Source organism: Pleurodeles waltl, chromosome 2_1 (genome assembly GCF_031143425.1).
Source record: "Pleurodeles waltl isolate 20211129_DDA chromosome 2_1, aPleWal1.hap1.20221129, whole genome shotgun sequence".
Taxonomy (NCBI): Eukaryota; Metazoa; Chordata; class Amphibia; order Caudata; family Salamandridae; genus Pleurodeles; species Pleurodeles waltl.
Window position 1 is genome coordinate 274999012 of NC_090438.1, and position 26315 is coordinate 275025326.

At 49.4% G+C, this 26315-nt stretch overlaps 1 protein-coding gene across 1 annotated transcript in view; it reads right to left on the reverse strand.

Annotated features, from left to right (window-relative positions):
* LOC138263236 (transmembrane 9 superfamily member 2-like) overlaps positions 1-26315 on the reverse strand; it is a 696131-nt gene that overhangs the window by 121959 nt on the left and 547857 nt on the right. Inside the window, exon 15 of the mRNA XM_069212440.1 lies at positions 22654-22765. Coding sequence (XP_069068541.1) covers positions 22654-22765 — 112 coding nt within the window. The remainder of the gene's footprint in view (positions 1-22653; positions 22766-26315) is intronic.

Here is a 26315-nt window from a genome sequence, read left to right on the forward strand (position 1 = left end):
AGTGCACGCTTATAATGGTATCTCTGCACTCACAAAGTCCGGGGAATTTGCTCTGGACAACGTGGGGGCACCTTTTCTAGTGCAAGGGTGCCCTCACACACAGTAACTTTGCACCTAGCCTTCAGTAAATGAAGGTTAGACACATAGGTGACTTATAAGTTATCTTAGTGCAGTGAAAATGGCTGTGAAATAGTGTGTGCACTATTTCACTCAGACTGCAGTGGCAGTCCTGATGAAAGGTTTGTATGAGCTCCTTATGGGTGGAAAAATAAATGCTGCAGCCCATAAGGATCTCCTGGAACCCCAATGCCCTGGGTGCATAGGTACCATATACCAGGGACTTATAAGGGGGGGCCCAGTGTGCCAATCAGAATTGGAATATGGAGTCACTGAAGTGTAGTGACAAATTTGGTAAGTAGAGAGAGCATGAGCACTGGAGTTCTGGTTAGCAGAACTTCAGTGACACAGTTAAGCATACGGACAACACACATAGGCCACAAACTATGAGCACTGGGGTCCTGGCTAGCAGGATCCCAGTGAGACAGGCAAAACACACAGACACTCACAAACAGGCCAAAAATGGGAGTACTAACAAAAAAAATAAAAATACTAACAAAAAAAGGAAGGGACCGGGAGTATTTCTGGTCCAGTGTACAATCTCCCAGTAAGAATGATTATATAAAGGTACACTGTTGCAAAGGCACTAATATAGAAGGAAAAGGAATGAAAACAGGGGAGACCTGAAATCTCAGGAGCAAGAGCCCTCAAGCATCACTCTGGATGACTGGTATCATCATCGGGAATAGCTCCTCACTAGGCCAGCACTGCAATGCCTAGTTGGCACCCCGTAATGGGGGCTCTCAGCTGAATTTTGAGATAGTGACTGGAAAATTCACAGTGCAAAATACGGGTGCCGCAAGTCACCACCCAAAGCAAAAAGAAGTGGAAGAGGTTCTAAAATTGGTTATTCATCCATAAACTTCATCATTTAATCGGTCTAGTATAACAAGGATGAATACCCATGGAACCTGTTCTCAAGTAGGGGGTGGTAAGCATTTTCCCTGTGTAATGTCCTATTCATTGTCATTTTTTCTTTTGACCAGAGTTTGGTTGCGCCATTTCTCATTTGATACTTCTTATAATAGTGAGATCTGTTTCACACTCTTTTGGCGATTTTATCTTTGTTTTTCAGGGTACCTGTATTACCAGTCAACTAAAGTAAGTGACTGGTTTTCATGTATTTCTAAAGAGGTTTACTTACCGAGTCATGTAGGTCCTGATGAAGCGTCAGTGGATCTGGATAGACCAATAGACGCGAAACATGTCGACCATCACATAGAGGTTTCCTTCAATTATTTTTTTTTAGGACACTCTAGTACATTTATTGACTTTTTGGAAGATATATGAGCATAATCCTCAATTTCACTTTCAAAATTGCTTTTAACCTTGGTCTTCATCCTTGTTATACTAGACCGATTAAATGATGAAGTTTATGGATGAATAACCAATTTTAGAACCTCTTCCACTTCTTTTTGCTTTGGGTGGTGACTTGCGGCACCCGTATTTTGCACTGTGAATTTTCCAGTCACTATCTAAAAATTCGGCTGAGAGCCCCCATTACGGGGTGCCCACTAGGCATTGCAGTACCGGCCTAGTGAGGAGCTATTCCCGATGATGATACCAGTCATCCAGAGTGATGCTTGAGGGCTCTTGCTCCTGAGATTTCAGGTCTCCCCTGTTTTCATTCCTTTTCCTTCTATATTAGTGCCTTTGGAACAGTGTACCTTTATATAATCAAAAATGGGAGTAACCATGCTAGAAAGAGGCTACTTTCTCACAAAAGTGGACACAGTCACCATTGCCCTTGGTCTGCAGCAAGATGATCCACACAAACTTCATATCACAGAATCAGTAATTCACAAACTAAATCCCCAAACTGTGGACCTGAAGTGGTATCTGCAGGAACAGACTGACACTGTTGGAAGGAAGGGTTAAAGATGCTGATGGCAGGGACCAGCGAATAACAGGGATGCTGGAAGGGGCATGAAGAGACCCCATGCAATAAACAAGCTTAGCAAGCCAGAACTTCAGCCCCATATGGACTGTACAACTGCTTCACAGTAGAGAGTGCTCATAGGGTCATAGCAAGGCGTCACTTCATGGGCGCCCCACCCCAGATCCATAGTAGATAAAAATCCTCAATTACATGGCAGGAAGGAGGGTTATTTCATCCTTAAGAACAGGAAAATGATGATCGTCCTCGACTACACCCTGGCAGTCCAGCACTGAAGGTCCAGTTTCATAGAAGTTATAAGAAGGCTGAGAGACATGGGCCTGCGGTCTTTCAAGCCACTTTGAAAATAATGAAGTCAGTGTACCTTCTTTTTCAACGAACTGGAAGCTGCATAGGACTGGGCCGAACAACAGAGCACTAGAGAAAGGGAGTAAACGCAGCCCAACAGGGCAGCCGTACCCACCCACACAACAGACCCAGAGAATTACCTTTGGTAATGCCTTATCTGAAAGACTATCCAGCCACGTATTCCTTAACTTTGAATATTCCACAAGCTTCAGGCTGGATTTGGAAAGTTTTGGTGAGCAATACCCCTGAGAGCTGGTAGGTGGTGTTATTCGGCTCAGTGTGGCATTGCTGGCATTGTCCACGCCACAAGTGATGTGCGCGGTGCCTATATAGACACCACACCAACACGGCAATGTCAGTGTCTTTTCATGACTTTCCACACCAGAAGCACGAAACCACAAGAAACAATGATCACTGGTGTGCTAAGCTATGGCTCTTAAAAAGGGGGACAGCCCTTTAATATCCATTCTCAGAAAGGATGGCTGGGTCAGTAAGGAATCTGTGGCTACGCAGATTCTTTGCCAGATATGGCCTTACCGAAGGTAATTAACTTCTTCTACTGATAGTCACTTCTAGCACCAGATTCCTTACTTTAGATTAGAGACCCAAGCAATACCTCCCCAAGGTGGGGCTGCAATACAGATTAAACTGAGAAGTCTTGGAGGACTGAATGGTCAAGGTGACCGTCATGCCGCACCCGACTGTCCAGGCAGTAGTGCTTTGCAAACGTGTGCAGGTGGCCAGTATTGCTGCCTGACAGATATCCAGACAGGAACTCCATGAACCAACGCAGTAATCGTAGCCTTGGGTCTGGTAGAATGAGCTTGCAAGCCTTCAGGAGGTTACTTTTTGGTCAGTGCATAGCAGATCTTGATGCAGAGCACTAGCCATCATGCGATGGTCTGTTTCTGCACTGCCTTCTCTTTCTTTGCTCCAGTGTACCGCACAAAGAGTAGATTATCCACCCTGACCTCTTGTGTGGTCAAGGTAGGACAACTCTCTTTTTGGGTTCAGCCAATGGAGTCTCTCTTCTTCTTTAGAGGGGTGAGGCAAAGCATAAAAGGTAGGCAGAGGGGTGGATTGGCCTACATCAAAAGATGCTCTTGTACAAAGGACCAGCTTGTCTGGGTAGATGTTAAGGTATGGAGGATGTGCCAACAGTGCCTTTAGCTCACTGATCCTCCGGGCAGCTATTAACCCATTAGGAAGGCCATTTTGATGGTGAGAAGTCTGAATGGACAGCTGTGTGGTGGCTCGATGGGACCACACACCAGAAATGTGAGAACTAGGTTGAGGTCCCACTGTGGCATAATGAAAGGTGTTGGTGGGAACATATTCTGGAGACTTTTCAGGAACCTATGTACAACAGGGGATTTGAAAAGGAATGGCTGATCTGCCAACATCATAAATGCAGAGATGGAAGAAAGGTAACCTTTTAACGTGTCCAAAGCAGAGTCCTGATGGCTAAATGTAGGAATGAACAAAATAATCTGGGAAAGGTAGAGTCAACGTGGCTATCTGTACATCATGCCACAAACTTGCTCCAATAGCAGGCGTTTACAGTCTTGGTGGAGGGCCGCCTGGCCGCCAGTATAAAATTGTAGACTTAGGGTGGAAGTTCAAAAGCTGTCAACTGTCACTGCTCAATCTCCACACATGGAGAAGTGTTTTCAGGTTTTGGTGCAGAACCCTGTCCTGTTGCAGTGACAGAAGATCCTCCTGAAGAGGCAGTCTCATCGGGGGACCAAGGCTCAAGCACAACGGTTCGGAATACCAGAATCTCAATGCCAAATACAGAGCCACAAGAATGACTTGGGCCTGGTCGTTCCTGATCTTCTTGAGAACTTTGAGCAGGAGTGGTATTGGTGGGAAAGCCTTCAGGAGGGCAAAGCTCCACTCAAGACAAAAAGCATCTCCGAGAAAGAGCAGTCTTGGAAACTCCAGCATGCAAAACTGCTGACATTGCCCATTCCCGATGGAGGTGAACAGATCTCACCGAGGTGAAGAGATCTTGTACTACCCATAGATGGAGAAGCCATTTGTGATCTGCTAGGCATCAATGGCTGAGTTTGTTCACTCATGCATTCGGACAGGTGTTGAACTACTAGAAATATGCCATGGTGTTGCAGCCAAGCCTAGAGGTGCAAAGCCCCTTAAAAAGAGTCCACAACCCCATCCCACCCTGTTAGTTGCAATATCACATGGCAATGGTTTTGTCCATGAATGCATGTACCATCACTCCCCGATTAAAGGAAGAAAGGCTTTCAATGGCAAATGGATCGCCGGAAGCTCCAACAGATTGATGTGGAGCTCAGATTCTGCAGGACACCAGAGCTCTCGGATAACCTCCTCTCCTAGATGGTCGCCCCAGTCCAAGAGTGATGCATCGGTCACTATAGTCAGCTCTGGTTGAGGAAGTGAGAGAGGTCTGCCACTGACCTAATTGTAGTTTGTTAGCCACCATTGTAGGCCTTTTTGCAGTTGCCTCAGAGATCTAGACTATGTCTGAGAGATTCCCCTGCTGCTCCGCCAACTAGAACTTCAGGTCTTACTGCAGAACATGCATGTGCCAACAGGACATGTGTCACTAGCAGGATGCAGAATGCCATGAGGCCCAGCAACCTCAGAGGCAGTCTCACTGAAATCCAGGCTACAGGCTGAAACATTAGTATCATAGCCTGAATATCCTGGACTCACCACCCGGGAGGATAAGTTTAAAACTGCACAGTGTCCAGAACAGCTCAAACGAGAAGTAGCATCCGAGAGTGAGTCAGGTATGACATTGACACCTTGACAGTGAGCCCCAATGAATGAAGAAAATTTGCCGTACACTTGAGGTGGGAAACGACTACCTGTGGCAAGCCCGCCTTCAACGGCCAATTGTGGAGGTCGGTGAAGACTAGAAACCCTAACCTCCGGAGGTGAATGGCGAGTAGCACTCTGGTGAACATCCGAGGGACGCTGGTGAGGCTAAAGGGGAGCACGACAAACTAAAAGTGCTCTTGGCCGATCGTGAATGGAAGGTAACGCCTGTGGGCAGGCAGGGCAGGGATGTGAAAATACGTGCCTTGCAAGTCCAGCAATACCATCCAGTTTCATGGGTCCAGGGAAGACCGGACTTGTGCAAGCATCTTGAATTTCTCGTTTTTTTAGGAAGAGATTAAGAATATGCAAGACTAGAATAGGACAAAGGCCTCTTGTCCACCAGAGAGTAGCAGGAATATCAACTACGACCCCCAACTTCTGATGCTGGCACTTTCTCTGTAGATCCCTTGGTCAAGACAACTAACACTTTCTGTTGACGCACAGACAGGTGGTCCTTTGTCAGCTTGTGGGGAGTAAGTGGAATGGGGGGGGGGGAAGAAGGGGAGGGACTGCCCAAGAAGATTGGAGGTCAGATTAAAGATGTTTGGAGGCTGCAGCTGGTGGACAGGTGGGGTGTGGTTGACTGGCATGAATTCTGGCTACCTGTCCCATGTGGTCTGTGTGAGTAGCATCCTTGGCCATGAAAAGATTGTGTAATTTGCCGGTTGTAGTGGATGGGTATGTAGAGATGTATTAAAAACTCCCTTCCATGCCCACGAAAGGGGCAGAAGGTGGACTGGGGTTGGTGAGGGGGGTCATTGAAAGGCCCAAGGACATGGCCATAGTCCAACGGCGCTTAAAGCGCTCCAGCGCTGTGTCTGCCTTCTCTCCGATCAAATGAAAGCCAAAGGGCATGTCCATCAGGGAAGCTTGGACATACCCTGAAAATCCCCTGAGCTTGTTGTGTCCAGCCCACATCTTAAGGAGAACTTATCTGCATTCCTCCCAACAGCAACTGCTTGAGACAGTATGGCTCAGGCCTCCTCTGAGACCAAGAGCAGCACTTTTGCAACAGAGTCCCAGATCGTATGGGAGTATTGGCGCAAGAGGCATGTGGTTTTCACGGACTGTGGTGCCAGGCAGACAGAAGAGAACATTCTTTCCCTTAAGGTAGCCAGCCTTTTGAATTTTCTATCCAGTGGGTGGTAGGGAATGTGCCGGGTTTCATTTTGGAGGTGGCACTTTTACTACCAAGCTCTCCAGGGTGGGTTGCTCTGTGAGGAAACTAGGGTCTCTAGGGGTGGGTTGCTTGTAGCAGCCAATTGTCCTATGCACAGGAGCCCCTGTATAGGGGTTGGACCAGGCCCCAACAAGGATGTCCGTTAGGGATTCACTGAATGGAGTAATGGTTCAGAGGGGACAACTTTCGGCTGAAGCACCTCCATCAATAAGTTTGTCTTGCCTGCCACTGAGGGTACCATAAGGTCCAAGACCTCAACTGCTCTCCGCACCACCATTGAGAATGGGGCACCCTCCTCTGTAGCCAGGGGTGAGGGGGAGAGAGGCAGGCCAGTGTCTAGGGAGGTGTCCAGTACATGTGCATCCACCAGAACTTAATACCAGTTGTCATCAGAATCTTCTAATGTCTGAAATCCATAAGGGTCCTCAGAGCCCTTCAAATCATCCCCCGATCCAGGCCTGTCATATGAATGTGGCCTGTCATATGAATATGGCACTGGCGCCAATATGGGGAGTCTGCCCTCGGTCAGGACTGGAGCTGGCATTTGACAACACATGTGACTCCACATCTAAATTGGGAATGATGAGGAGGGCGGTGACACCAGTGGTCGTCGGCACTGGAGAGGGCAGGGCCAAACTGGCACAGAGGGTGAGCCCACTGGCGGAAGTCCATTACGGGCCCCTGCCCATCTGGTGGACAACCTTTACACCAGTAGACAGTCTCAAAACATCTACGTCATGAGGTTGAAAAAAATGTCTGTCAAACAGTAACTCAGGGTAGCCCTTCTCCAGATCTGCACCAACTGGCGCAGAAACATGAGAAATTACTTCAGCGCGCAGGGGTGGTGCCAATGTAGGTACCAAGCATGTCACTTCAGGTGTGAACTACGCCACATGGAGCCAAACAACACCACCTACCAGAATACAGAGGTGCTGCTCACCATAAGTTTCAAGTCTGACACATGGGGAATATTCTAAGGTAGGGAATCTGAAGCTAGAAGTCTCTATCAGATATAACATGTCAATGGAAGACAAACATTTTGGGTTCACTGTAACCCTGCTGACAAAACATGATGAGCAGGTGTAATAAAGTACCATCTTGCCTGGCATGTTACCTCCATTTTTCACTGGATGTATGTTGTTTTAGCCCTTGTGTCACCGGGATCCTGCTAGACAGGACCCCAGTGCTCATAGTATGTGCCCTGTATGTGTTCTCTGTGTGGTGCCTAACTGTATCACTGAGTCTCTGCTAACCCGAACCTCAGTGTTTATGCTCTCTCTGCTTTCTAACTGTGTCACTGCAGGCTAGTGACTAAATTTACCAAATCTCATTGGCACACTGGTACACCCATATAATTCCCTTGTATATGGTACTTAGGTACCCAGGGTATTGGGGTTCCAGGAGATCCCTATGGGCTGCAGCATTTCTTTTGCCACCCATAGGGAGCTCAGGCAATTCTTACACAGGCCTGCCACTGCAGCCTGAGTGAAATAACGTCCACGTTATTTCACAGCCATTTTTCACTGCACATAAGTAACTTATAAGTCACCTATATGCCTAACCCTCACTTGGTGAAGGTTGAGTGCCAAGTTGCTTAGTGTGTGGGCACCCTGGCACTAGCCAAGGTGCCCCCACATAGTTCAGGACAAATTCCCCGGACCTTGTGAGTGCGGGGACACCATTACACGTGTGCACTATACAAAGGTCACTACCTATGTATAGCGTCCGAATGGTAACTCCGAACATGGCCATGTAACATGTCTAAGATTATGGAACTGTCACCCCAATACCATTCTGGTAATGGGGTGACAATTCCATGATCCCCCGGGTCTCTAGCACAGAACCCGGGTACTGCTAAACTGCCTTTCTGGGGTTTCCACTGCAGCTGCTGCCAACTCCTCAGACAGGATTCTGCCCTCCTGGGGTCTCGGCAGCCCCAGCCCAGGAAGTTAAAACAAAGGATTTCCTCTGAGAGAGGGTGTTATACGGTGTTACACCCTCTCCCTTTAGAAATAGGTGTGAAGGGCTGGGGAGGAGTAGCCTCCCCCAGCCTCTGGAAATGCTTTGATGGGCACAGATGGTGCCCATCTCTGCATAAGCCAGTCTATCAAATCAAATCAAATCATTAACATTTATAAAGCGCGCTACTCACCCGTGCGGATCTCAAGGCGCTAGGGGAAAGGGGGGGTTACTGCTGCTCAAATAGCCAGGTTTTTAGGAGTCTCCAGAAAGCGGAGTGGTCCTGGGTGGTCCTGAGGCTGGTGGGGAGGGAGTTCCAGGTCTTGGCCGCCAGGAAGGAGAAAGATCTCCCACCCGCCGTGGAGCGGCGGATGCGAGGGACGGCAGCGAGTGCGAGACCAGAGGAACGGAGGAGGCGGGTGGGGACGTAGAAGCTGAGGCGTCGGTTGAGGTATTCCGGTCCCTTGTTGTGGAGGGCTTTGTGTGCGTGAGTGAGAAGTCGAAAGGTGATCCTTTTGCTGACTGGGAGCCAATGCAGGTGTCTCAGGTGTGCGGAGATGTGGCTGTTGCGGGGTACGTCGAGGATGAGGCGTGCCAATGCGTTTTGAAAGCGTTGCAGGTGATTTTGGAGTTTGGCTGTGGTCCCGGCGTAGAGGGTGTTGCCGTAGTCCAGGCGGCTTGTGACGAGGGCGTGGGTCACGGTTTTTCTAGTGTTGGCGGGGATCCAGTGGAAGATCTTGCGGAGCATGCGGAGGGTGAGGAAGCAGGCGGAGGACACGGCGTTGACTTGCTTGGTCATGGTGAGAAGAGGGTCCAAGATGAAGCCGAGGTTGCAGGCGTGGTTTGTGGGGGTTTTCAGAGTTCAGCTTTAGGCGGCTGAGCCTCATCCAATCTGCCACGTCCTTCATACCCTCTTGTAGGTTGGTCTTGGCACTGGCGGGGTCCTTGGTGAGGGAGAGTATAAGTTGGGTGTCGTCGGCGTAGGAGGTGATGATGATGATGATGTCGTGCTTGCGAACGATGTTGGCGAGGGGGCTCATGTAGACATTGAAGAGTGTCGGGCTGAGCGATGAGCCTTGAGGTATGCCGCAGATGATCTCGGTGGGTTCTGAGCGAAACGGAGGGAGGTAAACTCTTTGGGAACGGTTTGAGAGGAAGGAGGCGATCCAGTCCAGGGCCTGGCCTTGGATCCCGGTGGAGCGGAGGCAGGTGATTAGGGTGCGGTGACAGACGGTGTCGAAGGCAGCCGAGAGGTCGAGGAGAATGAGGGCGACTGTTTCACCGTTGTCCATCAGGGTTCTGATGTCGTCAGTGACTGAGATGAGGGCGGTTTCCATGCTGTGGTTGGTTCGGAATCCGGTTTGTGAAGGGTCGAGCAGGTTGTTGTTTTCGAGGAAGGTGGTCAGCTGTTTGTTGACAGTCTTCTCTATTACCTTGGCTGGGAAAGGCAGAAGAGAGATGGGGCGGAAATTTTTCAGGTCGCTCGGGTCAGCCGTAGGTTTCTTTAGTAGGGCGTTGACTTCGGCGTGTTTCCAGCATTCGGGGAAGGTAGCAGAAGAAAAAGAAGAGTTGATGACGGTCTGGAGGTGCGGGCGATGATGTCGTCGGCTTTGTTAAAGATGAAGTGAGGGCAGGGGTCCGAAGGGGCGCCGGAGTGGATAGAGTTCATGATGGATTTGGTTTCTTCAGTGTTGATGTGGGTCCAGTTGTTGAGGGTGATGACCGGGGGTGGGGTACGGGTTCGGTGGTGTTATGTTGGGTCTGGTGTCCGAAGCGGTTGTGGAGGTCGCTGATCTTGCGATGGAAGAAAGTGGCGAGGGATTCGCACAAATCCTGTTGGGATGGGTAGAGTGCGGAGGTGGCGGGTCTCGCGTCGGAATGTGAAGTGGACACAGCTGTGGTCGGTCCAGTGTAGAGCGGAGGTGGGGCTGAAGAAGACGTGTTTGCTGGCGGAGACGATAGGGTCAAGCGTGTGTCCGGCGATGTGGGTGGCGGTGTTCACCAGTTGTTTGAGGTCGAGGTTGGCGAGCAGGGTGGCGGTGTTGGGGTCGTTGTTTTGTTCCAGATGTAAGTTGAGGTCGCCTAGGAGGATGTAGTCCGGTGAGGCGAGGGCGTGCGGGGAGATGAAGTCGGCGATGGCATCGCTGAAGGGGACGCGCGGTCCGGAAGGACGGTAGACGAGGGATCCTCTGAGGGTGGTCCTCGGGTCGGTGCGAATCTGAAAATGCAGGTGTTCAGCGGCGAGGGGGGTGTCTTCGGTGGAGGTGGTGACGCTGATGGAGTCTTTGAAGACGATGGCGATACCTCCTCCTACTTGGTTGGTGCGGTCTTTTCTGGAGATCTTGTAGCCTTCGGGGATGGCAGTGGCGATGTCTGGAGCAGAGGAGGCGTTCATCCAGGTCTCCGTGATGAAGGCGACGTCCGGTGCTGTGGAGTCCAGGAGGTCCCAGAGTTCAACGGCGTGCTTGTGGACGGATCGAGCGTTGACCAGGATGCACTTGAGGTGGTTGATGGCGCGTGGGCTTGTGGTCGTGGTGGTTGCGTGGTGGAAGATGCGTTTGCAGGAGTTGCAGGCGAAGGGTCCATGGGTGCATTTGGGGTGAGCTTGGAAGCAGGTGTTGAAGCGTCCTGGGTTGAGGGCGAGGAGGGTCGTGAGGTCGTAGCGTATCAGCGGGGTTTGGGAGAGCTGGGGACCAGGGGTTGTGGTGCTGGGCGCAAGCCAGGCGCGGACGGGCGCAGAAGGGCTTGCCTCCGGCGCGCCATATGAGGTAGGAGGGGGGGGGGGTCAGCTGGGGGCGAATGGGAGCTGGGGGGGTGGGGGTGAGCAGGAGGTCGCTGCGGGAAAGCGCGAGGGAGGGGTGGACAGGTAGAGTGAGAAGAGCTGGGGGAGGGGGATTTAAGGGGGGAGGGGGGAGAGTGTTAGGAGGTTTGGGAGGTTAGGAAGAGAGATAGGAGTTGGGTTTTGAAGATAGGGGAGGGGGGGTTGTAGAGGTGGGTGAGGGTGAGAGGTAGAGTGAGAGGATAGGAAGAATAGGTAATAGAGGGGGTGGCGGGAAGGGGGGGAGAGATAGAGAAATAGATAGAGAAAATGGATAGATAGAGAAATGGATAGATAGAGAAATCGATAGATAGAGAAATAGGTGGTTAGGAGGAGGTGGGGAGTGAGGGAGTTAGATAGTGAGATAGAGAGATAGGTGGATAGGAGGAGAGAGGGAGGTAGATAGCGAATGGGTTAGATAGGGGTGATAGAGAGGGGGAGGCGAGTGAGGGAGGGGGATGAGGCAGGAGCAGGAGGGCAGGCGCGGGGAGAAGAAGACGGAGGGGGCAGAGGAGCCGAAGACAGAAGATAGAAGAAAGAAGAACAGAAGACAGAAGAACAGAAGACAGAAGATAGAAGAAAGAAGAACAGAAGACAGAAGAACAGAAGACAGAAGAACGGAAGAGCAGAAGAAAAGAAGACCGAAAGACCGGAAGAACAGAAGACCGGAAGAACAGAAGACCGGAAGAACAGAAGAACAGGTGAGCCGAAGAACAGGTGAGCCGAAGAACAGGTGAGCCGAAGAACAGGTGAGCCGAAGAACAGGTGAGCCGAAGAACAGGTGAGCCGAAGAACAGGTGAGCCGAAGAACAGGTGAGCCGAAGAACAGGTGAGCCGAAGAACAGGTGAGCCGAAGAACAGGTGAGCCGAAGAACAGGTGAGCCGAAGAACAGGTGAGCCGAAGAACAGGTGAGCCGAAGAACAGGTGAGCCGAAGAACAGGTGAGCCGAAGAACAGGTGAGCCGAAGAACAGGTGAACCGAAGAACAGGTGAACCGAAGAACAGGTGAACCGAAGAACAGGTGAACCGAAGAACAGGAGTCCAGAAGAACAGGAGTCCAGAAGAACAGGAGTCCAGAAGAACTCAGAACAGCGGAAGTTCACAGAAGAGCAGAAGATCACAGATGAAGATACGAAGAACAGAAGGCAGAAGACAGGCAGAAGACCTCAGAAGAAGATGAAGAAGAAGAGAGGCGACAGGAGAGGCAGAGAAGCACACAGAAGAAGAGAGAAGACGGGGAGAAGAAGAGTACAGAAGAAGATTACAGGCGAGGAGCGAGGAGGAAGAACAGAGAAGAAGAAAAGAAGCAGGAGCAGGAGAGAGGGTGAGTAGCGCGGGGCTGGGCGAGGGGTTGGGAGGTGGGGGGTACTTACTGTGAGGTGGGTCTCAGGAACTCAGGAACCTGGAGGAGCTGCAGCGGCAGGGGGAGCGACCTACCCTTGGGTCAAGGGTCGCTACCCCTGTCGCGCAGCGTCCGCCATATGAAGTAGGAGGGGGGGGGAGGGGTCAGCTGGGGCGAATGGGAGCTGGGGGGGCGGGGCGAGCAGGAGGTCGCAGCGGGAAAGCGCGAGGGAGGGGGGGACAGGTAGAGTGAGAAGAGCTGGGGGAGGGGGGTTTAAGGGTGGAGAGTGTTAGGAGGTTTGGGAGGTTAGGAAGAGAGATAGGAGTTGGGTTTTGAAGATAGGGGAGGGGGGGTTGTAGAGGTGGGTGAGGGTGAGAGGTAGAGTGAGAGGATAGGAAGAATAGGTAATAGAGGGGGTGGCGGGAAGGGGGGGGAGAGATAGAGAAATAGATAGAGAAAATGGATAGATAGAGAAATCGATAGATAGAGAAATAGGTGGTTAGGAGGAGGTGGGGAGTGAGGGAGTTAGATAGTGAGATAGAGAGATAGGTGGATAGGAGGAGAGAGGGAGGTAGATAGCGAATGGGTTAGATAGGGGTGATAGAGAGGGGGAGGCGAGTGAGGGAGGGGGATGAGGCAGGAGCAGGAGGGCAGGCGCGGGGAGAAGAAGACGGAGGGGGCAGAGGAGCCGAAGACAGAAGACAGAAGAAAGAAGAACAGAAGACAGAAGAACGGAAGAGCAGAAGAAAAGAAGAACAGAAGACCGGAAGAACCGAAGAACAGGTGAGCCGAAGAACAGGTGAGCCGAAGAACAGGTGAGCCGAAGAACAGGTGAGCCGAAGAACAGGTGAGCCGAAGAACAGGTGAGCCGAAGAACAGGTGAGCCGAAGAACAGGTGAGCCGAAGAACAGGTGAACCGAAGAACAGGTGAACCGAAGAACAGGAGTCCAGAAGAACAGGAGTCCAGAAGAACAGGAGTCCAGAAGAACAGGAGTCCAGAAGAACAGGAGTCCAGAAGAACAGGAGTCCAGAAGAACAGGAGTCCAGAAGAACTCAGAACAGCGGAAGTTCACAGAAGAGCAGAAGATCACAGATGAAGATACGAAGAACAGAAGGCAGAAGACAGGCAGAAGACCTCAGAAGAAGATGAAGAAGAAGAGAGGCGACAGGAGAGGCAGAGAAGCACACAGAAGAAGAGAGAAGACGGGGAGAAGAAGAGTACAGAAGAAGATTACAGGCGAGGAGCGAGGAGGAAGAACAGAGAAGAAGAAAAGAAGCAGGAGCAGGAGAGAGGGTGAGTAGCGCGGGGCTGGGCGAGGGGTTGGGAGGTGGGGGGTACTTACTGTGAGGTGGGTCTCAGGAACTCAGGAACCTGGAGGAGCTGCAGCGGCAGGGGGAGCGACCTACCCTTGGGTCAAGGGTCGCTACCCCTGTCGCGCAGCGGCCGCCATATGAAGTAGGAGGGGGGGGAGGGGTCAGCTGGGGGCGAATGGGAGCTGGGGGGGCGGGGCGAGCAGGAGGTCGCAGCGGGAAAGCGCGAGGGAGGGGGGGGACAGGTAGAGTGAGAAGAGCTGGGGGAGGGGGGTTTAAGGGTGGAGAGTGTTAGGAGGTTTGGGAGGTTAGGAAGAGAGATAGGAGTTGGGTTTTGAAGATAGGGGAGGGGGGGGTTGTAGAGGTGGGTGAGGGTGAGAGGTAGAGTGAGAGGATAGGAAGAATAGGTAATAGAGGGGGTGGCGGGAAGGGGGGGAGAGATAGAGAAATAGATAGAGAAAATGGATAGATAGAGAAATCGATAGATAGAGAAATCGATAGATAGAGAAATAGGTGGTTAGGAGGAGGTGGGGAGTGAGGGAGTTAGATAGTGAGATAGAGAGATAGGTGGATAGGAGGAGAGAGGGAGGTAGATAGCGAATGGGTTAGATAGGGGTGATAGAGAGGGGGAGGCGAGTGAGGGAGGGGGATGAGGCAGGAGCAGGAGGGCAGGCGCGGGGAGAAGAAGACGGAGGGGGCAGAGGAGCCGAAGACAGAAGATAGAAGAAAGAAGAACAGAAGACAGAAGAACAGAAGACCGGAAGAACAGAAGACGGAAGAACAGAAGACCGGAAGAACAGAAGACCGGAAGAACAGAAGACCGGAAGAACAGAAGACCGGAAGAACAGAAGACCGGAAGAACAGAAGACCGGAAGAACAGAAGACCGGAAGAACAGAAGACCGGAAGAACAGAAGACCGGAAGAACAGAAGAACAGGTGAACCGAAGAACAGGTGAGCCGAAGAACAGGTGAGCCGAAGAACAGGTGAGCCGAAGAACAGGTGAACCGAAGAACAGGTGAACCGAAGAACAGGTGAACCGAAGAACAGGTGAACCGAAGAACAGGTGAACCGAAGAACAGGTGAACCGAAGAACAGGTGAACCGAAGAACAGGAGTCCAGAAGAACAGGAGTCCAGAAGAACAGGAGTCCAGAAGAACAGGAGTCCAGAAGAACAGGAGTCCAGAAGAACTCAGAACAGCGGAAGTTCACAGAAGAGCAGAAGATCACAGATGAAGATACGAAGAACAGAAGGCAGAAGACAGGCAGAAGACCTCAGAAGAAGATGAAGAAGAAGAGAGGAGACAGGAGAGGCAGAGAAGCACACAGAAGAAGAGAAGACGGGGAGAAGAAGAGTACAGAAGAAGATTACAGGCGAGGAGCGAGGAGGAAGAACAGAGAAGAAGAAAAGAAGCAGGAGCAGGAGAGAGGGTGAGTAGCGCGGGGCTGGGCGAGGGGTTGGGAGGTGGGGGGTACTTACTGTGAGGTGGGTCTCAGGAACTCAGGAACCTGGAGGTGCTGCAGCGGCAGGGGGAGCGACCTACCCTTGGGTCAAGGCTGTCGCGCAGCGGCCGCCATATGAAGTAGGAGGGGGGGGAGGGGTCAGCTGGGGGCGAATGGGAGCTGGGGGGGCGGGGCGAGCAGGAGTTCGCAGCGGGAAAGCGCGAGGGAGGGGGGGACAGGTAGAGTGAGAAGAGCTGGGGGAGGGGGGTTTAAGGGTGGAGAGTGTTAGGAGGGTTGGGAGGTTAGGAAGAGAGATAGGAGTTGGGTTTTGAAGATAGGGGAGGGGGGGTTGTAGAGGTGGGTGAGGGTGAGAGGTAGAGTGAGAGGATAGGAAGAATAGGTAATAGAGGGGGTGGCGGGAAGGGGGGGGAGAGATAGAGAAATAGATAGAGAAATAGATAGATAGAGAGATAGGTGGATAGGAGGAGGTGGGGAGTGAGGGAGTTAGATAGTGAGATAGAGAGATAGAGAGAAAGGTGGATAGGAGGAGAGAGGGAGGTAGATAGCGAATGGGTTAGATAGGGGTGATAGAGAGGGGGAGGCGAGTGAGGGAGCGGAATGAGGCAGGAGCAGGAGGGCAGGCACGGGGAGAAGAAGACGGAGGGGGCAGAGGAGCCGAAGACAGAAGATAGAAGACAGAAGACCGGAAGACCGGAAGACCGGAAGACCGGAAGAGCAGAAGACCGGAAGAGCAGAAGAGCAGAAGACCGGAAGAGCAGAAGAGCAGAAGAACAGGTGAACAGGTGAACCGAAGAACAGGTGAACCGAAGAACAGGTGAACCGAAGAACAGGAGTCCAGAAGAACTCAGAACAGCGGAGGTTCACAGAAGAGCAGAAGATCACAGATGAAGATACGAAGAACAGAAGGCAGAAGACCTCAGAAGAAGATGAAGAAGAAGAGAGGCGACAGGAGAGGCAGAGAAGCACACAGAAGAAGAGAGAAGACGGGGAGAAGAAGAGTACAGAAGAAGATTACAGGCGAGGAGCGAGGAGGAAGAACAGAGAAGAAGAAAAGAAGAAAAGAAGCAGGAGCAGGAGAGAGGGTGAGTAGTGCGGGGCAGGGCGAGGGGTTGAGAGGTGGGGGGTACTTACTGTGAGGTGGGTCTCAGGAACTCAGGAACCTGGAGGAGCTGCAGTGGCAGGGGGAGCGATCTACACCGGTTCAGGGATCCCCCAGCCCTGCTCTGGCGCGAAACTGGACAAAGGAAAGGGGAGTGACCACTTGCCTGACCAGTACCTCCCAGGGGAGGTGCCCAGAGCTCCTCCGGTGTGTCCCAGACCTCTGCCATCTTGGAAACAGAGGTGTTTGGGGCACACCGGACTGCTCTGAGTGGCCAGTGCCAGCAGGTGACGTCAGAGACCCCCTCTGATAGGCTCTTACCTTTCTTGGTAGCCAAACCTCCTTTTCTGGCTATTTAGGGTCTCTCCTCTGGGGTATTCTTCAGATAACGAATGCAAGAGCTCACCAGAGTTCCTCTGCACTTCCTCTTCGACTTCTGCCAAGGATCGACCGCTGACTGCTCCAGGACACCTGCAAAACCGCAACAAAGTAGCAAGATGACTACCAGCAACATTGTAGCACCTAATCCTGCCGGCTTTCTCTACGGTTTCCTTGTGCCGCATGCTCTGGGGGTCATCTCCCTTCACCCTGCACTGGAAGCCAAGAAGAAATCTCCTGTGGGTCGACCGAATCTTCCCCCTGCTAACGCAGGCACCAAAAGACTGCCTCACCGGTCCTCTGGGTCCCCTCTCATCCTGACGAGCATGGTTCCTGGAACACAGGAACTCTATCCACGTGACTTCCACTGTCCAGTGATCCTTCAGTCCAAGTTTGGTGGAGGTAAGTCCTTGCCTCCCCACGCTAGACTGCAAACCTGTGTACTGCGTGATTTGCAGCTGCTCCGGCTTCTGTGCACTCCTCCAAGGATTCCTTCGTGCACAGCGGAGCCTGGGTCCCCAACACTCCATCCTGCAGTGCTCACCCCTGTGAGTTGGTCTCCGACGTCGTGGGTCCCTCCTTTGTGACTCTGCATGGACTCCGGTTCACAAATCTTCTAAGTGCCTGCTCCGGTACTTCTGCAGGTGCTGCCTGCTTCTGTGGGGGCTCTCTGAGTTGCTGAGCACCCCCTCTGTCTCCTCCTCCAAGGGGAGACATCCTGGTCCTTCCTGGTCCCCAGCAGCACGCACAAACCTCTACCGCGACCCTTGCAGCTAGCAAGGCTTGTTTGCGGTATTTCTGCGAGGGAACACTTCTGCAACCTTCAGCACGCCGTGGGACATCTTCCATCCAAAGCAGAAGTTCCTAGCTCTCTTCGTTGTTGCAGAATCCTAAGCTTCTTCCATCCGGAGGCAGCTTCCTTGCACCCTCATCCGGGGTTTCCTGGACTCTTACCCTCTTACCCCTCCCCCCCCCCAGACACTATTGAGACTCTGACTCTTTCCCCTTGCCTTGCAGGTCCAGGAATCCGTCTTTAGTGCTTTGCTGGTGTTTGTGGTTCTTGCAGAATCCCCCTATCATGACTATTGTGTCCTTTTGGGGTAGTAGGTGTACTTTACTCCTACTTTTCAGGGTCTTGGATTGGGGTATCTTGGACACCCTGACTGTTTTCTTACAGTCCCACCGACCCTCTACAAGCTCCCATAGGTCTGGGGTCCATTCGTGATTCGCATTCCACTTTTGGAGTATATGGTTTGTGTTGCCCCTAGACCTATGTTCACCTATTGCATCCTATTGTAATTCTACACTGTTTGCATTACTTTTCTTACTCTTACTTACCTGTTTTGGGTTTGTGTACATATAACTTGTGTATATTACTTACCTTCTTACTGAGGGTACTCACTGAGATACTTGTGGCATATTGTCATAAAAATAAAGTACCTTTATTTTTAGTAACTCTGAGTATTGTGTTTTCTTATGATATTGTGCTATATGATATAAGTGGTATAGTAGGAGCTTTGCATGTCTCCTAGTTCAGCCTAAGCTTTGCCATAGCTACCTTCTATCAGCCTTAGCTGCTAGAAAAACCTCTATTCTACTAATAAAGGATAACTAGACCTGGCAGAGGGTGTAAGTACCACAAGGTACCCACTATAAGCCAGGCCAGCCTCCTACAGCAGGCTGCTCATACTATCGCTGCATCTTCTGCCAAACCTTGTGTCCTACACATCTGACCACGTTTGCATTCAACTTAGACACTGAGTGCGAACTTTGGAAGTAAAAGTGGAATGTCAGGGTACTATCCCCAAATCCCTACCCAAATGGCACATGGCCTGCTGTGAACTCTAACAGAAAGAAGGCTACGCACTCGCATTGCTAGAGTGACCCTGGTACAAGATAACTGGGAAAGGGGTAACTTCAGGGCGAATTTGGCTGACCCCACCTCATCCTTCAAAAAAGATGTGAGACATAAGACACAGAAGAGGAGAGTAATGTTTCTGTGGGAAGGTGTATTTTTTCTTTGCATAGGAGTGCAGGTGGCTTGATGAAGGGCTCATTCTGCTTTTGTGCAAAGGGCGACTGGCTGCCTCTGGCTCTTGGAACAATGAGTTGACATAGGCTGGCTGAGCCAAATCTGGGATAATACAATACAGTTAAAATCGCCACATGTTGATCCCACCGCATGCCAGGCTCCCTCTCCTCACCAGGGATGCATGCAGTGGTTCCACCCAAGCGGACAGATAGCATTAGGCTATGGTTCACTGGGCAGAGAAATTGGGAGAGTACCTCAGGGGATGGGAGAAAAATTAAGCACGGCATTGGGTCTTTTAGAATCGCAGAGAGATGGGAGAGTGAAAATATCTTCACAGGGGGGCTGTGGGCACTCATATGCACAGGACAGGGTTAGACATTTAGAGAACCTCACGTGGAACATACGAAGGATGTCTACGGCAGCTAAGTGTTATTATAAAAACCTCATTCCTGAAACGCAGGAGGTTGTCTTCTGATGTAATTCCGATAGAGAGAGAGGTGACAGCTGGGCCTTGTTCATCTGGATGATAAGGGTTCCCATCTAGTGGGCTGAGAATGGCACAGGTGGAACATGGCCAGTCCCAATCTAAAAGATAAAGGGCTCTGTATGTAAAGTGAGCACTGGCAGTGCTAATGGGCACATGTGGCTCCTGCTGCAAGAGCTACACCTAAAAGAGAGAGAGAGTATGATGTTACAGACCAAATAACGAGGGTCGGTAGTGGCCACCAGTCTCTCCTCTTATGCAAGAGGAGTCCTGATATGGCTAAGCCCTGGGATGTCCATTGAGATCACAAAGAAACTCGCTGACAGAAGTGGAAGATATGTGCTAGTGGAATGGAGGCTCGATGGCAGGCCATTTGTGTTTGGGAGTATCTATGTTCCGTATGCTGGTTAGTCACAGTGTATTCCCACTCTGTCCTTGTTCGCGAACTGGCCATGGCAGGTGATGGTATTGGGGGATTTCAATGGGATCCTAGATGTGCAATTAGACTGCTTTCACCCCCCATTTCTCCACATCTCAGCCCACACAACAGATATAGACCAGAGGGACCAGGGAATACTCTTTTTACTCTTCTGTTCATGAAGTCCACATCAGATTAGATCGTATAGTGGGTACATAGGAGTTACTATGTGAAGTCAGCTGCACTGAATATTTAGGTCAGACAATATCCCATCACAACCTGTAGGCCATGAATATACTTTGGGTAAGGAGTCTGACACAAACTGACGTGGGGACTACACAGTGCTGCGTTGGAGGACCTCACCTTTGGCTCCTCACTAGGCAAACTCATTGAACATTTCTTTTAAGGGAATGAGGGATCTGCCACCTCACTTATAACAGAATGGAAGACTTTCAAGGTGGTGTGGGGTCACTGCATTCGCACCTCAGTCGTGGTTAGGAGAAAAATCACAACAGCTATGAGATTTAGAATCTACTATAAGTGAACTAGGATGCACAGCAGTGGCACACAGGTTCAAAGGTGAAACCCAGTCAGGGATGCCTCCACCACAGTCAGGCAGAGGTGCCCTATGTAGCCCACATGGAGCATTGGCAAGCATAATGGGAAAGGTCTTGCAGGCTTTGGACTTGGCTAGCTGCATCAGACAGGAGCAGTTCACCCTTATCTGCCATTAAGAACTTCCAAGGGGCCTAACAGCAGTCGCAGGAAGCCATTAATAAGATAAGAGGGCAGTGCTGAGGATGGGACAGGTGAATTTTTTGCAGACATTCCATTCCCCAGACCTCAGAGGTTGGAGAGTGCCATTCATAAGCAATCTGTTCCACTCCAAGAGGTTAAGGAGACAATCGTATCCATCGCCAGGGGTAAAGTTTTAGGAACCAATAGGTTTCCATTAGAGTTTAATGCTGCTTTCGTGGACCAGCTATTACGCACGCTTAGCACAATGTACAATGGGGTATTTGACTTAGGCAGACTACCCCCATCACAAACGAAGGGCTCAATTTCCCTCCCAAAAGTAGGTAAAGATTTTGAAAAGTTGCTGACATAGCAACCCCTCTCTAGCCTCAATGTAGATTATAGAATTATCTGGGAAATTTTGTCTGTTAGGCTACTGCTCAAACATGAGGATCAGAATGATTTCATTCCGAACTCCAGTACGTCACAAGATATATGGCAGCTGCTTAGAATAACAGAGGTAGTCACTGCAGATTGGCCTGGAGAGGCAGTTCTAGACGTTGGCAAAGAAAAGGCAGGATTGCCCCATCCCCAACCTCCAATTTGCAATGTCAATGGAACCGTTTGCCGAACAGCTTAGATGGGATGGGGATCTGTGGGGGAGTCCCAACAGAGAGATGACCAGCATCATCTCCCTTTGCACTGATGAATTCCTGTTGTATGTTCAAGATACAGAGGCTGGCATTAGGCCTATCACCACAGCATTCAATAACTTGGAGGGATTAACCGGGCTAAGGATTAACTGTGGAAGGTCCATGTTTACCTAATGAGAGTTGGGTTGCACTGGACTGCACGGGTTCTGGAAGGGAATGGCCCTAGGTGGGACAGCACCGTGTTAAAGCATTTGAGACTGACGGTCTATCAGGCGGGCCTCCTAAAAGGCAATGTAGGGCGCACCATTCATTTTCTCAGGCCACAATTAGTCTTTTCAAGGACTCTTCCTATTGCAGTTGCAGGTAGATTAGAGCCAAATAAATGCTAATGTTACCATACCTCTATATTATTTTGCAAACTTACTGTTCGCTATCTCCAGAAGATATGTCAAGGACCCTGGAAATCTACTGTTGGCCTTAAAACGAATGGCAAGAGACCTAGGGATGCACTGGTTCACATGAAACTGCAAACCTGACACAATAGTATGAGGGACCCGGACTTTGAACTAAACTATCTTGGGGCCGAGACTCAATGGCTTGCCAGATTATCAGTGGAGCACACAACACTTCTGAACTGGGCAACGACATTCAGAAGAATAAAGCTACTCAAATTCAGATGTGAATTTTGCTTCCCTCATGCTGTGAAACTCCTTACCGTGCCTGGAACATTGGCACAACGCTGCAACTGGCCCATACTATAAAAGTATTCCGGTCATACACCCTACGCATCTGCTGTCCTGCTGGGTATAATTCCAGCATCCTAGAGGATACAAGGTAGAAACAAATGAGGAGGAGGGAACAAGCGGGATGCCCACAGTAGGGACCTGTTGGAGAAGGAGGCAATGATCCCATTCAGCACTTTGGTGGGCACGGCAGTATACCCCCAACCCTTTCCCGCAATTCTTGCACCATATAACTTAAATGTCATGCCAAATTCAGAAAGGTAGGTTCAAAACCCCATGCTTCTGTTCTCTTATGAAGCAAGAATGGTGATTGTTCACTGTATGCTTCCGTGTGTATAAAGGCTTAGAGTTGTGTTATGCAAGTCTTGCTTCAAGTATATGTTACGCTTTTAACCGTGAGTGGTCGAGTTTGGTATGCATGGGGCGAAATTAAGTAATGGAGTTTTACATCTTTTTTATGTAATTCTACTTCCGAGAGGTAATTTGTGCATTACAGTACAATACATTTTGGCACCTGTAAATTTTATTAGGTCCTACTGACAGTGAATGCACAATATAGTCCTCATATTGGAGTTCCCAATACACTTTCAATTAGGCCTTGTTATAAACTCGGAAATAAATAGGATGACAATTTTTTATCAGAACTTTAACTTGGAGCAGTGTAATTTGTTTTTCTACTGTTCAAAGATTCCTTTCCTGCGTCTCACAATCCACTGTATAGGCACAGTTACCGCATTATATCGACAAACTACAATTATTTCCAAACCAAGACTATCATTTGATAAATAAAAATAATTATCCGGTACGGTTACCTCAGTACATAGATGGAAATAACACAGCAAGACTGTCGCTTCTGACGTGGTAATGAGAAGAATTATAAATACCAAGAAGAGGAAACCAAACATGTAGTACATTTGATGAGACCTGAAAAAGATAAACAGAAGTTACTTGCTGCAGTTAAAAATCTCCCTTTCTTCAGGCTCAGAGAAGGCAGTAATACGCCTAGAACTCTGTCTTGTCAGGGCAAAATAGTTGACTGTTAAAGTTGTGGCATGTGTGCACACCTGCCCAACACACCCCAACAGTCTCTCTGTGCCCTACACAGTACTCTCCAGCCAAACACAAAGCAAACAGAATAGTGAACTTGGCAGATAGATCCTTAGGAGGTTGGACTAAGAACTAGATTTACAAGAGAAACTAAGTAATTTTCCTTACTCCTATATTCAGCTCCCCTTCCTCCAGATTTCTATGAATATTTTGTAGCATCCAAAAAGTATGTCAAAGAAGATGATGCAGGATGAAGGTAATTCAACATTCCGAACTATTAGTTGACAATAAGTGAATATGTCCCTTCAAAGCAATATTTAACAACTAAAAACTAATAACAAACAAAGACTATGTTACGATAAACATACTTTGGAGCTACATTTTATATGTGAGGTTTCAAGTGAACGTTGCATTTTGCCAAGTGTGAAACAAAGTCTAGATGATTACATGTGAATGCACTACTAAACTCTTGACATTTGCACTTTATTGGCATCAGGAAAGTGGTTTCCCAGTCATGTAAATGATCTCTAGGGTCTCAGGGGAAGTCTAATCTGAACATCCAATCAGAAAACGAGTCCAGAGCCAAAGCCGGTTGTCGAATTTGACACCCAAATTCTTTACTGAACTTTCCTGACATGGGGATGGGGGTGTAATTCACGTCAGCTGGCCAAAAGGTCTGTCATGTCTCAAGGGCCTTGAGACCAGAAAATAGCAGTTTGGCATTTTCTGCATTGTATTTAAGCCTGACAAAAGAGGTTGCAACAATAGCTCGGAACTCAAGTGGAAGCTTGTTCCAGGCTGACGGCCCTAAGAAAGAAAAGGCCCTTTCCCCCCAGCCGTGGTATGCTAATCGTAGGGATTCTGGCCAGGAGGATGTTGGCTGATTGAATGTTCCTTGAAGGGGCTAAGAAGCTAATCCTTGCCCTGAGACAGCCTACACCTGTGTGGTGGAGAACTTTGTGGACCAACATAAGTGTTACTGGGACGTGGGTTTTTCGAGGCATGCCCAGAAGGGAGCTCACTGCTGCGTTCTGGACCACCTGCAATCTATTAATAAGAAAGTCATGGAGTCTTAAATACAGGGCATTACCATAATCCAGCCGTCTTAGATGTTATCAGTGCCTGTAAGACCAGGTTCCTGGCTGTAAATGAGAGGAAATATAAAAACGTCCTTAAAATACGCAGCAGTCCAAAACTGGTCCCCAGCACCATTTTAATCTGAGGTTGGAAAGAGAGAGAGTTGTTGAATTTGACACCCACATTTTTTACTGAACTTCCCCAACTCTGGGGGGTGGTTGGGTTGGGGTCATGTTTGCTGGGCAAAAGGTCTGCCATGTCTCAGGAGGCCTTCAGACTGAAAAATAGCAGTTCAGTCTTATCTGCACTGCATTTAAGCTGAAGGTGAGCCAACTACTGGAAAACAGGATCTGATGTTTTGACAGACAGCTCTGCCTCCATGCCCCAGGAGATCAGCAGTGAGTATCGTTAGCATAGATCATTACTTTTGCTCTCAAGGCATAGGCAAGTAGAGCTAATGGATAAGCATTACTAGAGTAGGGCTCAAGGCCAAACCCTGTGGCCCCCCACTAACTGTTCCCGAGACACCACCGAGAAGGGAGGGATCCAGACCTCTTGAACTCTGCCCTCTAAAAAAAGAGGCCAAATAATCCAAGGCTTGACCCTCTAGTCCGATAAATTAAAGACGTGCTAGGAGTTTGGCATGGGGTACCATATGAAAGGCAGCTGATAACACAATCAGCACTGCCTTCCCCCCAGCATCTTAAGTGCCTCTGATGTGAAAAGCACGGAGACTAGTCCTGTCTCCATGCTGAAATTGGGTCTAAAGCCTGAGTGACTCGTTGGAGCAAGTTATCACTTCTCAAGCACTGGAAGATCTGTTGGTTAACAAGCTTCCCCAGCATTTTATATAACACTGGTAGAAGAGTTATAAGTCTAATTAGACTGCTCTCTCGGGTGTGTATGAGACTTCCTAAGCGGGCGCAATATTTTAGCCTGCTTCCAGAAATGGGGGACTGTTGCTATAGACAGTGATTTGTTCAGACGTTTGTTGGCCAAGGGGTCAATGACACTTGCCATTAATACTAGTATAATTATTAAGGGGGTCAAGGATCAACTGGAGATCCAGACTTAAGGATATGAATAGATGTTAACAATCCATCTAGAGATGTGCTATAGATACAGCAGCTGTAGAAGGAAGCATTACTTCCAACATAACCTCTTCAGACTACGAGCCAGAGAAGAGACTGTCTTGAATAATTGAGATCTTATTATGAAAGTAACGTCAGCTTCTCACACCACTCAGCCGAAGGCTGCTGCCCTCTTAAACAGGCCTCAATGGACAAAGTTTTTCACAACTTTAAAAATGTCTCTGGATTCATCCAGCTCTCTCTATTCTTCCTTTCAAGTAAGCCTTCTTGGCAATTTAACTTCCATACAGTATTTCTTTAAGGCATTTTTGTATAAAGCCTTAGCATTTGGTTTATAGAGTCTCCTCCATTGTCTTTCTATGATTATACATTGTTTCTTTCCCTTTCTAAGGATATGTGTGTGCCAGGGGCTGGACGGCTAAACTCTGCGCAGTAGATAATGAACTACTGGTGCAAGCTTATGGCCAGTAACACAAATCCAACTGTCCAGAAGATGTCTGTCATTTTCCACATCACCCGAGAAGGAGGGAGTATTCTCCTCCAGGGACCTAATAAACTCCCCTGATTGGATACTGTGAAAAGCTCTGGAGGCGCAAGAGGTTTTGACTACCAGCAGTTGTACTTTTTCTAAGACCGCCAAATTAAAGTTGATCAACTGGTGGTCGGACGAGACTTGCAGAATAGGATCACCTACATCCAACATAGCATTGGAGAAGATCCAGTCCAACACATGAACTTCTTGGTGAGTAGGGCTGAACACAAATTGAATAAATTCCAGGGAGGACAGTTTCACGTACGGAGATTACTTCACTTTCTTCAATTTGGTCCATGCGAAGATTTAAATCCCCCAATATAGTAAAATGAGCATAAGTTAGGGCCAAATGTGCCTTGGCATTACCCAGGGAATTGAAAAAGGTACGGACAGGACCCAGAGATCTATATATTAGAACCCAAGCCAATGATTGGTGAAGTGATAGTGTGAGGTAGAATACAAGTGCCTGAGCTACTTCCAGACCGACAATGGGAATTGCTAGGCCACTGAAGTATTCTCTGTAGACCACAGCTCCCCCTGTCCTTTTCCACTCAGATGATCCTTACTGTATATTTATTTTGTAACCCCCTTGGAATCACGGAGTCATTTGCAGGATTGGACGTCTCAGTTAGCCATGTTTAGGTCACAAACATGTCTGGATTTCCTCATACTGAAAATCGGATATATTAGCTGCATGTTTCTTAAGTGACCGAGCATTGATCAAAGC